The following is an 11454-nucleotide window of genomic DNA, read 5'->3' as shown; positions in this document are numbered from 1 at the left end:
TACAGCATTATTAAGGTCAAGTAAAGTATAAAATATTCACTTACCTAATGACTGACGAGCTATACCATCTGTATATTTATAAGTAGTTCTCCATGTCCTCACAATACATTATAAGTAGTTCTCCATGTCCTCACAATACATGGAATTACACCAAGTATTATGAATTCAACATCTTCCATAGAATTGATGATTTAACAACCTGTAAGACTCTTATTAGGAAAGATTAAAATATAAATTTATATATATAAAATAGCTAATTAACTCACTATATTTTCTAATAGTGAACCAGTTATCATAGAACAGTTGTTAAAATAAATTTCAAGAATGAAAAACTTAATTAAGTAAAGATAAAAAGTTATGATAAACGTTGTGACGGATGGGAAGACTTGTAAATATCAATTATCATGAAATAACATAAGATCAGTATTATAAAATTTATGATGCTTACTCTGAGAATCAGCAGATACTATTATTGATGGAAACAACAACAATTCTATATCATCAATAAGAGACTGCATCATTAAATAGCTTGCTAACATGTTTCTTAATAAATTAGAATATATTTTTTTCCATAAATAGAAAAAAAAACTTAAAGAATTGGAGAAATAAACCATAAGTCTAATGAAACAAGTCTAAAATTACGTATCAACTCTAGATGGATAAAAATACAGAGCAATGTCGTCGTCTCTGCCAGGGCCTGCATCCTTGAAGATTCTTCGATACCATTCAGCAAGAGGAAGTAACGTGAAAACCAGTTTTGAGTTCATATTCTTCGAAAAGTCATAGTCATTACGATATACTTTGGCGTATGGATCAACTAAAATTTCTGCAAACAACATCATGACACAGTGGTCAAACTCAGTGATGCAATTACATAAAATAAGAAACACACTTAGCATTCATGCTCAATCACTTATGTTAGATAGAAAACAAGCATATGAGGATGTAAAAATATACAAATTTCTTTAGGTTCAGCAGTAACTCAACTTCAAGAAGCACAAAACTACTTGCAGCATAAGTGTATATGCAAAATTGAAGGATTAGTTTGGTTTGCATCTAGCATTTGGTATCATCTCACAGACTCACGGCTCACGCGATTAAAACCATTTTATGATTTCAATACTTACTCATCGATGTACCTCTTCAATCATTATACTGTCTCTCAACATTTACCTAGAGCTCCTGAAAAAATATAATGCTAAAAGATTTACTAGTACACTAGTTCTAAGATTATTTACCTTTGAATATTTTTACACTATTACATTAAATGAAAAATAATGCTTATAAACACTAGCTAACCACACAAGATGTAGCGCATAAATATCCACTATACTAGTGTTCACTTGCAAAAGACTCTTCTACGATGAACTTATTCTAAAGTTTTATTTATTTACTTGCATAAATTTCAAAAATATGCACAAAAACATATGACTAACTCTGCAAAATTAACAAGAAATTCAGTCTCAAAAATTTATAGCTAGTATTTTCCACTACTTAATTGCAATCGCTTGTTCTGCCAGAAGATACTAAGATATTTACATTTGTTCTATTGCCCCATAAAGATCTTAGCTCACAACTTAATGACAAAGGATATTATTAAAATGATAATACGTATTGTTGATCAGTTATATATTATTTTGGGGCTTTATTGCTCTCTTTTATACAATATTTGAATTGTATGTTATTCTCAGAAATTGGGGACTATCCTTTGTATAGTATTTTGAACTATATGGTATCTTGAAATTGTATCTCATAAACATTTTTGGTGGCTATACTAATAAATAATATTGAATTTCAAACTTAATAAGTTGTGAATATATTTATTCTAGAGTGGAATACTTATTGAGCATTATTATGCTAATCCTTGCTTTATTTATTAAACCTTTCAGTAGCTGAAGAATATAGTCAATTATTCTGCACTACAATGAACGGAAGTAAAAGATTCAACCGTGAGATAGCCAATTCAGAATGGTTAATGCAGAAGAAAGTTGTATAGGCTTGAGTCGGGAATGTTAAAGCTGGTATTCAAGTCTAGTTGTTTATTCCGTACCCTTGTAAAATTAAGTTTAGCTGTTAATATAACTTCAGGTAGAGAGTGTAATTAATAGTGTGAGATCCTGGATATTAAATTTGGTTTGTATTAGGTAATGTTACTTTTGAAAATCATTTTAAGGCTCTAACTTGTGTGTGTAAGAGATTGGGGTTATTTGGCGTTATATTATTGGATTGTTGAGTTAATGCAGGTAATATATGTTTAGACGGTTGCATAGAGACTCAAATCTCTTACCCCGGATTTAGAGGTGTTAGACTGGTGGTGTTGGACTCCGTGTCCCTAATTTTGCGCCAAATCTACTGGTACTTGCTGCTTCTGCACCAATAGTTACTACAACAAATGACTTTACAATTGAAGCTATAGCTGATTCATCACTGGCATTTATGGTTCTTGATATAGAGGGGGATCTGTGAAATCCCTAGATTAAATGTTGGGATTGACGATGGTATAACATAATCATTTCCCGTTAACTCCACCCTCACATCAAGTTTATTATGCTTTATATTACTGACGTGTCACCAACAAACTCAACCTCATCACCTAAATTTATGGAATTATTACCAGCAAAATATCAATTCCGACTAAATCATTTTCAGCATCAACAATATGCATTTGCTTTTGAGGGAAATTGAAACATTCACCTCCTCATTTATGGCCAACTTTCTTAGATTTCTTTTGTATTTCATTTTCTATTTCTCACCTAGCTTTAATGGGAAAACCTTGAAATACTTAATGATTGAACTTATCATGTGAAACCCTTACACTATTACTCGCAACGGAATCAATATAACTCATATCTTCAGTTATCACTCCCTTGACAACCAAATATATATGCTCCAACAATTGAATCTGCTAAAAAATAAGAACAATAAAAATAGGAAATTACATAAGAAAAAATCTCGGTAACCAAATAATTGACCAATGATATGAATTGATAATTACCACAAACAAGTGTGAACCACCAACACGTATATGAAACAAACAAGTAGTACGTGCATACCATTGATTCCAGTGAGTTTTAAAAAATCCGGCAACCAAGGCAAATCGTGTCCTGTTATATTCGTGTTTTCATCACAGTAAACACTTTTTCATCAATTACTACTACTACAGCTACAATTAAGACTGTTTCAACCTTCATCCTCACCACACACCTTATATCCAACATTTCGACACAAAGGTCGCTCCTTTAACATTAGAAATCCAAGAGGGTACCATGACCCGAATCCATCAATAAGAAGCCAATAACATATAACAAAATGTAGCTCACAAATTATTCATCAAATCTACCAGTAAAAATCATACAAATGGCATATAAATTGTAATACAAAACGAAACAGAAAACTAAAACAGATCGGAAACAATGTAAAATGAGAGATAAATTTGAGATAAAGACAAACAAAACCAATAATTAGATTTAGAGACGGGGGGTGAGAGAGAGAGAGGGAGATGGAGGGGGAGGGAGCCGGAAAAAAACAAGTGGGGATTAAGGGATAATGGGGGACGCTTAGGTCAGGGGTGGGGGGTTTTATACTTTATATAATATTGTTTTATTTTTGTTTATAAATATTTTTTATAAAATATAACTTCAATCGTTAGATTGTTATGATTGTAGTTAAATTTGATCTGTTAGATATAACTCACGCGGATCGTTGACATGGCACTAAATATAACTGTATTCAGTCAAATTTAGGAGCGTTAATTTTAATATTATTAATATTATTATATAATTTGTTACCTTTTATAGGACATATAATATTAATTAATATTTTCCTTACAAATATTATAATACTCTAAAATTTAAAATTTATTTTTGAGAACTCATTATTTTAAGAAAATTTTGAATTCATGATTTTGATCAATTTTATCATAAATACCAAAAATAGACATGCAGTGAAATTCTCTATTGTTAAATTAATTTTTTTTGTTAAAATAATCAAGGAATAACAATTAAAAATTATTGATATTTTACATATAACATTTTCTTTTAACCGTTTTAACATTTGTATAATTGGATCGTTCGATATTTATTTAATATTTTAGATTTAGTATGGACAATGCACTAGTAAAAAGTACAGGTCAAACTACTAGTTGATTATTAAAATAGCAAACCTATTACATTTAATTTTTTCTCAAATTTTTATCTTATCATTAAAATATATAGATCTTGATATCCTTAAATTTGGATCATTTATAAACAATTTTTAAAAAATCGAAACATCAGTATGGGACTAAACACTAGTAAGAATTAATGGTCAAACTACTAGTTGACTGTTAAAATAGGAAACCAAATAAATTTATTTATTTCTAAAATTTATATCATATCACTAATATATATATATCTTCAAATTTTTATGGTTAGATCATTCATAAATTAGTTTGAAAAAATCATGCCATCAATATGGGTCTAAATAGTATTAAAAAGTATTGGTCAAACTACTAGTTGACTATTAAAATAGCAAACCAAATAAATTTATTTTTCCTAAATTTTTTATCATAACACTTATATATGTAGATCTTCATATCCTTATTTTTGCATCATTGATAAATTTCTTCGAAAAAATCGAAACATTAATATAAGACTAAACACTATTAAGAAATACTGGTCAAACTACTAGTTGACTGTTAAAATTTCGTGTAAATTTTATTCTATATTTTTTCAGAATTTTTTCGCCATTTTTAAAGTTTGAATTCGACCAAAATCGATTGAATTTAGTACAAAATTCGTTTGTGGGAAATTTCTCTCCATTTTTTGGAAAGGCTAATTTCGACCGAATACGGTTGAATTTAGGAGCACGGCTAAACTCAACCGTATACGGTTGCATATAAATTTGGTTGTATTTATTCGGTTCTAATAAGTAAGGCTAAATTCGACGGAATGTGGTTGAATTTAGGAGTACGGCTAAACTCACCCGTATACGGTTGCATACAAATACAATTGTATTTATTCAGTTGTAATTAGTAATAAATTTGACCGCGTAAATACGACCATATATAAATACGACCGCATGTGGTTGAATTTAGCCGCGCCAATAAATTCAACCGAAAATGGTTGAATTTGATGTCGGTTGTATATGTGCGATTGTATTTAGGCTTGTTTTCTTGTAGTGTTGCTTTATCTATCTTCACTAGCAACATCATTTTGTGTTAACTGTACCAAAAATTGCTTTAGCAATACAAAAAGATGTTTCAAATTAATGGAGTAAGTAAGTTATTATATTACTACTTTTGTTGTGTTTTAAGTATATTAAGTTCACATATACTTAAGTCTAAGTAAATTTCTTATATTAATGGAATCAATAAAATGCAACTTTATCACTTATAAACGAGAAATATGATATTTTTAGCCTTGGGGATAATAATTTGGGAGTTGCTAACACTAAGTAGGCCATGGCATTGTACACTCTCAGCTCGTGAGAGGGTAAGTTGTATACATCATTTGTATATTCTCTGTGATTAACATCTCTGCTTCATTTGCATTTAGTCTGATCTTGACTTTGTTTTATCTACATAGATTGTTTCCACTATTGCACATGAGGGCTCATGACTAGAAATCCATGTAGGTCAACTTGGAGGGCTAGTAGAAGGTCTCCGCATTAGATCATATATATCAGTTTTATCTTAATATTGTAGTGCTATTTTGGAAAAATAAACTTTATCCGGTTTACATAAATTGCTGGGCAGAAGTGCATGAAAGACTAAGGTCTGAAAATATTCTCAGTCATTTACTAGGCTCCGAGGACTTCCTCAGCTAAGTTTTATCCAGATTATTGTAGTAAATAATATAATAGAGGTGTTACATAATATATTACTGGCGCAAGTTATTATACTTTTTGTTTGAATTACTTGTCCTATAAAAAAAAATTATGCATGCACTATCAGTTGCCATTTGAAGCAGAATAAGTTTGCCACTATTTGAACCATGTATATTAGATGGATAGAGTTTTTGTGCACTCTGTACGCGGGCATAAATTAGTTCCTTTTGTACTTCTCGTTGTATTTAAATCGGGAGATGAAAGGTCTTTCTATTTATCATGTGTAATTCTCATGCTTCCTGTCCATGCATGCTTGAGATGCATATGTGGATGCTTCAGATTGACCCAATATAAATGGTTCTCATATATATAAATGATTTCCATATTTAACTAGCCATGATTTTACATTGATTTATTTTATTTTTTTGACTCAACTTTGTGAGTTTTTTTCTATATTTTTATAAATTGCAGAGGATACATTGTTGTCACAGGGTATGGCACAAATTAAGTTAGGCACCCACAAATTTTCTCTCTCTGAGGGTGACCGTTGTTCCTTTTAAGAAAAAAAAGCTTCTCGAAGAATTGATTGTTACAAGTTATACCGAATGCCTTACTTTTTTTTAATACATTCTAGCATAACTGCAGCACATCATTTATGCTGTTATTTTTAGACATTCAGAAAAAGTTGATTTATAATACGTACTAGGCATGACTACCTATATAACAAATTGGAATATTTTGGTACTACTTGCTCAAATCATTTTGTGTTTTAGCTATGCGTTCTATGACGTGACATATGCATTGCCATACATATGTTATGATAATTATAATGCAGAAATGTGGAAATACGATACTCTATCTCTTATCACTCTCTATCTGTTATCTTTGGTTTAATTAGATATTAATCATTTCTTAAATTCATCCATATATATGATGTGTTAGTTTTATATATCTTACAATTTATTTCAAGTTTAATATATTAATGTATAATGTGCAGGCATTCTAATATCAAAGAGTAGATATTTATTTAATTATTTAGAGTTTTATCTGCAGATTTTAAAACATTCAATGTATTAATGTGTTTTAGTAATTTTCAATACACTACCCATAAGTGGGCTAGTGTAATGCAAGTGTTACAAGGAGCGTTACATTAGCTAAGAAATTTTTGACCTATTGTAACACCTCTCAATTAGTGTTACAATAGCTATTAAGCTAGTGTTGCATAGTTATGACGCTGTTGCACAAGATGTAACACCAGCACATGGTGTTACATTAATTACTTTTTTTAATTTTTTTTAAAAAATAAAGTAAAAATAATATTATAAATTATTATAAAATTAGTATCATTAGTATACAAATAATATTTTGGTTTATTTATAAAAAGAAAATGTAATATATCATTAAATTAAATTTATAAAAACAAATTATACATAAATACATAAGTTACTTTGTTTTTTTAATTTAATAAATAATATTTTAATAATTAAAATTAAAATAGATATAATATATTTTTATAATATATAAAAATGAATATATTATTATAAAACTGGAATTAAAATTATTTTTTGATTTACTTTTTTACTCTAACATATAATATATAATGAAGTACACATTTTAAATTTATTAAATATAAATACTTATGATCAATTTTTTTCAAATTAAATAAATAATAATTTTAATAGTTAATCCTAAAAACAAAATAAAAAATTAAAATATATACTCAAATAAGCCTTTGAATATATAAACCTTCTTCCTCACAACTTCTCAATTCTCTCATGTCTCTCTCACTCAGCTAACTCTCTCTCCCAAATAAGATTAAAGCATAAATTGAAGACAAGTCTAAGGATAGTCTCCCAAGTTTTCTCTGTCTCTGACTCATCGACATATATGTAGCTCGAATTTAAAGGTAAATACTTATTCCTATGATTTTGTTGTTAATTTACGGTTTAAAATGGGGTTGGAGTGAATTGGTAAGTATATATATCTTTATTAGAGTTTTGTTCTTTTCATGACCATTTTTGCTATGATTAATTGGTAATTGGTATATATATCCTTCATGTAGAAGAGTGAATTTAGATAGTTGGTAATTTGGTTTTTTTGTTGTTGTGTTTATTTATTTAGGTCTGGCCGCTGAAGATATGTTGTGTTTATTTATTTAGGTCCGGCTGCTCAAGGCAGCAAACCGGGGTTCAACCTTAACAAGGCAGCAATCTCACAAGAATGAAAAGGCTTCCGGCTATGATGATAATATGGTAAGTACTACTGGTATTTTTTTCCTAATGCACTCTCAGATCCTTCTAATCATGCTCAAAGTTAATTTAAACTGCAAAATTTGTATACCATCCTTCTGGTTGTTATTCATTCGGTGATGAATTTGTAAATGCGGGCTAAATACAAAGAAGGGTAAATATGAAATCAAGGTTATTCTCTTCTATTCTATTGTTGTGGTTTCTATTCTATTGTTCTCAGGTGGGCCTGGTTTCTTGCTGGAGCTATGGCTTCTCCTGTGGCAAAGACTGGATAATTGTCTGGGAAAGAGTTGAAAAGTGAAGATGAGAGTGATAAGAAATCAGGGTTTAAGCAGATTAGGCCTATGAATTTAGTTGTTGCTCAGCCACCTTTGTTTATGATGCCTCCTGGTTTAAGCCCTTCTGGCTTTCTTAATTCTCCTGGGGTTTTTTCACCACTTCAGGTTATTTCTTGATTCTTGAAAATATTGTTTGGTTGTAATTTAAGTGATTGCTATGAGTTTGTTTTGATTTTTTGAAATTTTGGTTTTTTTTGTTTTTGATTAGTAAAGTTTGATTATTGTTTTATTTTTGATTAGTAAATTTAAATCTTTTTTGTTTTTGATTAGTAAAGTTTGGATCTTTGTAATTTATTAGTTGCATTTAGCTCCAATTATTGTTCTTTGTGAGCAGGAATTTTGGATTTGACTATACAATTTTTTTTTTTTTTTTGGTTATGTAATACTCTGTTAATTATGACTCACCTAATCGATGTCCCAGTTTTGTAGATTAGATAAATCCTGATGGTGTTGACTAGTGACATGAACCAGGATGGGAAATTAAATTTTTGCTCCTAGGTTTCCTTCTCTTCATATATCAGAACATATGGATTATTAAGAGGTTGTCAAATCATGTCTCAATGAACTCACGCATTATAGCATCATACATGTTAGCATAATTTTAATACAATTAGCTGATTTATGTGTATTTTGTTTATGTTGATATGCGATCAGGGGCGTATTCTGGAATTTTAGTTTAGGGGGACACCTGACAAATTTTGATAATAGCCCTTTATAATTTAAATTTTGAGTGGGCACTTTCATATATTTTTTAAAAATTTAATGGTGGAAAAACATAAATTTTGATTTTGAGTACCTCTTACTAGATCCTCCCCTGTATACGATAAAAGCTCGATTTGTCGGTTTTAGACATGTTTATGTATTTTTTACTGGTGCTGCTATGGTTGATTGATTATATGCATGGCTGCATGAACCAGATTGTATGTTATTGAATTAATGGTGATAAAATTTATATATTTTTATAGATCTGATTGGTCTAATATGAATATTTGATTTTTGTGTTTGTTGAAAAAGTGGTGGTTCCTAGATTGTGCAATTGTGTTTATTTGTAGGGTGACAATATTAATGAATATAATGTATTTGTGTATGTTGCAGAGCTTAAATAGCTGTTGAGATGGCTTCAAGAGTTATTAAGGCTAAATCAATTTCCAGGGGAATAGTGAAAGCTGTTCCGTATGGTGACACTTTGGTAATCATGGATATTGGGAACACAGCATCGACCGAGATCCCTACATAGAGGACCATAATTTTGTCATCTCTTATGGCTCCGAAATTGGTAAATACTAGTTACACATTAGGCCTTAATTATTTGTTTTATTGTTAGTTCTTCGGGTTAGTTTTGTTTGATTAAGTTGGAATTTAGGATATTCTGAAGGATCCTTCGGTTACGTTAGAAACAATTTGTTTGGATCTTGTCCAACTTCTTTTTGTTGTACATGTAGGCTCGCAGAGGTGATGATCAATCTACTGATAAGCCTTTTGCGTGGCAAAGCAGAGAGTTCCTAAGAAAGCTTTGCATTGGAATGGTAAAATTAATTATTTTCTTTTTGCGAAATAATTACTATATATGTCTCTGTTATGATCGAGCTTCATGTATTAAATCTATCTCCAATATTTCTATACAGGAAGTTGGATTCCAGGTAGATTATACTCTATCTCCCAGAGGATTGGAGTTTGGCACCGTTTTTCTTGATGATAAAAATGTTGCATTCTGGATTGTTGCAAAAGGCTGGACAAAGTTATGCACTATGCATCACTGTATGATTCTTTATTACATGATGTCGTGTACACGTACACAGATAGTATTTCAGTTGATTAAATTTACTAAATTGCATTACCTGAATCTGTTCTTTAGTTAAAGACGGTGAGGGATCTAGATAAAGACAAAGGCGGATACAGTCCTTTTCTGAAGGAACTTAAGAAATGGGAAGAGAAGGCGAAGGACAACGGTGCTAGCTATTGGAGCAAGGTTAATTTAGATACCGATTCATAAGGTTAAAGTGCATTTGTGAAATCAATAAACCAATTAGGATGAAGGGGTTCCAAATGCAACAAAAAATATTGCCGATTTGTCTCCATCTTAATTCTTAATCTCGCTAGTTTCTGCAAAAAATTACGAGAAGATAAAGGCTATAGATATTAGTAGATAGATTTTAAATGTGTTATATGTTGTATATGTAAGTAGTAATATATGCGTGTATTGTTGAATATCCTATATAATTCGCAGCAACACAATGGATATATTATTTCCAGGTTAAGCAACAAGTTTCCAGCATATAAGTTGAGATGTGATGATTTCTATGTAGTAATTAACACTAGTGTGAATAGCTCACACTTGATTAAGTTTCTAATCACAAAGAAAAATGTAAAATTTTATGCTAGTGTTCCCTTGTATACAACTTCTGTGACTGTTCACTAGAAACTGTTCTTTTAAGGCAGTTGTTATTTTGCTATTTATATCTGTTTTCATAATTGCTAAATGTCAATGCAAACTTTGCACTTCCACAACTTTCAGCCGCTGGATTGCTACACAGAAGAAATTGCAGTCTAAGACGGAACCAATTGAGGAGGAAAAAGTTCCAGGACAATTTCCAAACTGCTTGCTGAACTTCTCAACGCAAACCACAGACAAAGTTAAATTAGTTTTTCGTTGGGATGAGACTATTTGTAGTACTTTGGTTTGCAGAGCTATTACGTAGTTGTTTGGTTTGCAGAGTTGAGACTCTTATGTACGCATATTTGATGTTTCTGTTGATTATGGATTGTTCTAAAAACAAACCTTATATTTCAAAAATGTTTAGAATAACTGCTACATTTGCTTGTTCTAGTGTAATATTTGTTTACATATAATGTTACATTATATATGTTACTAGTGTTACAATAGATAAAAAAATGTTATAGTATACATATTCCAGTGTTGCCTAACTAAAAAAATTGGTGTTACAATAGATAAAATCTATTGTTACAATAGGTTATGTGGGACCCTGAAAGTAAGGTACACTTATGCAATCTTGATCATGCTATTGTATCACTCATTTTGTGTTACATTTGGGCCTTTTAGT

The 11454-nt window shown here is 30.3% G+C and overlaps 1 protein-coding gene across 4 annotated transcripts; it reads left to right on the top strand.

Annotated features, from left to right (window-relative positions):
- The first annotated feature begins 7568 nt into the window (after nucleotides 1–7568).
- Nucleotides 7569–11196, top strand: LOC141698014 (ribonuclease TUDOR 2-like). 4 transcript variants are annotated; one of them, XM_074502606.1, is made up of 8 exons: nucleotides 7569–7711; nucleotides 7965–8057; nucleotides 8275–8497; nucleotides 9488–9668; nucleotides 9835–9918; nucleotides 10018–10150; nucleotides 10248–10361; nucleotides 10908–11196. In XM_074502606.1, the coding sequence occupies exons 4-7, from the start codon at nucleotides 9654–9656 to the stop codon at nucleotides 10271–10273; spliced, it is 258 nt and encodes an 85-aa protein (XP_074358707.1). In that variant the 5' UTR covers nucleotides 7569–7711; nucleotides 7965–8057; nucleotides 8275–8497; nucleotides 9488–9653; the 3' UTR covers nucleotides 10274–10361; nucleotides 10908–11196. The 4 variants fall into 4 exon arrangements, with proteins under 4 accessions (XP_074358707.1, XP_074358705.1, XP_074358703.1 ...); XM_074502604.1 differs by having other exon boundaries at nucleotides 7927–8057; XM_074502602.1 differs by having other exon boundaries at nucleotides 7927–8497.
- The last annotated feature ends 258 nt before the right edge of the window (nucleotides 11197–11454 follow it).

The sequence above is a fragment of the Apium graveolens genome, chromosome 11 (assembly GCF_009905375.1).
Source record: "Apium graveolens cultivar Ventura chromosome 11, ASM990537v1, whole genome shotgun sequence".
Classification (NCBI taxonomy): domain Eukaryota; kingdom Viridiplantae; phylum Streptophyta; class Magnoliopsida; order Apiales; family Apiaceae; genus Apium; species Apium graveolens.
The sequence above is the reverse complement of the archived record's forward strand: the minus strand, read 5'-3'. Positions and strand labels throughout refer to the sequence as shown.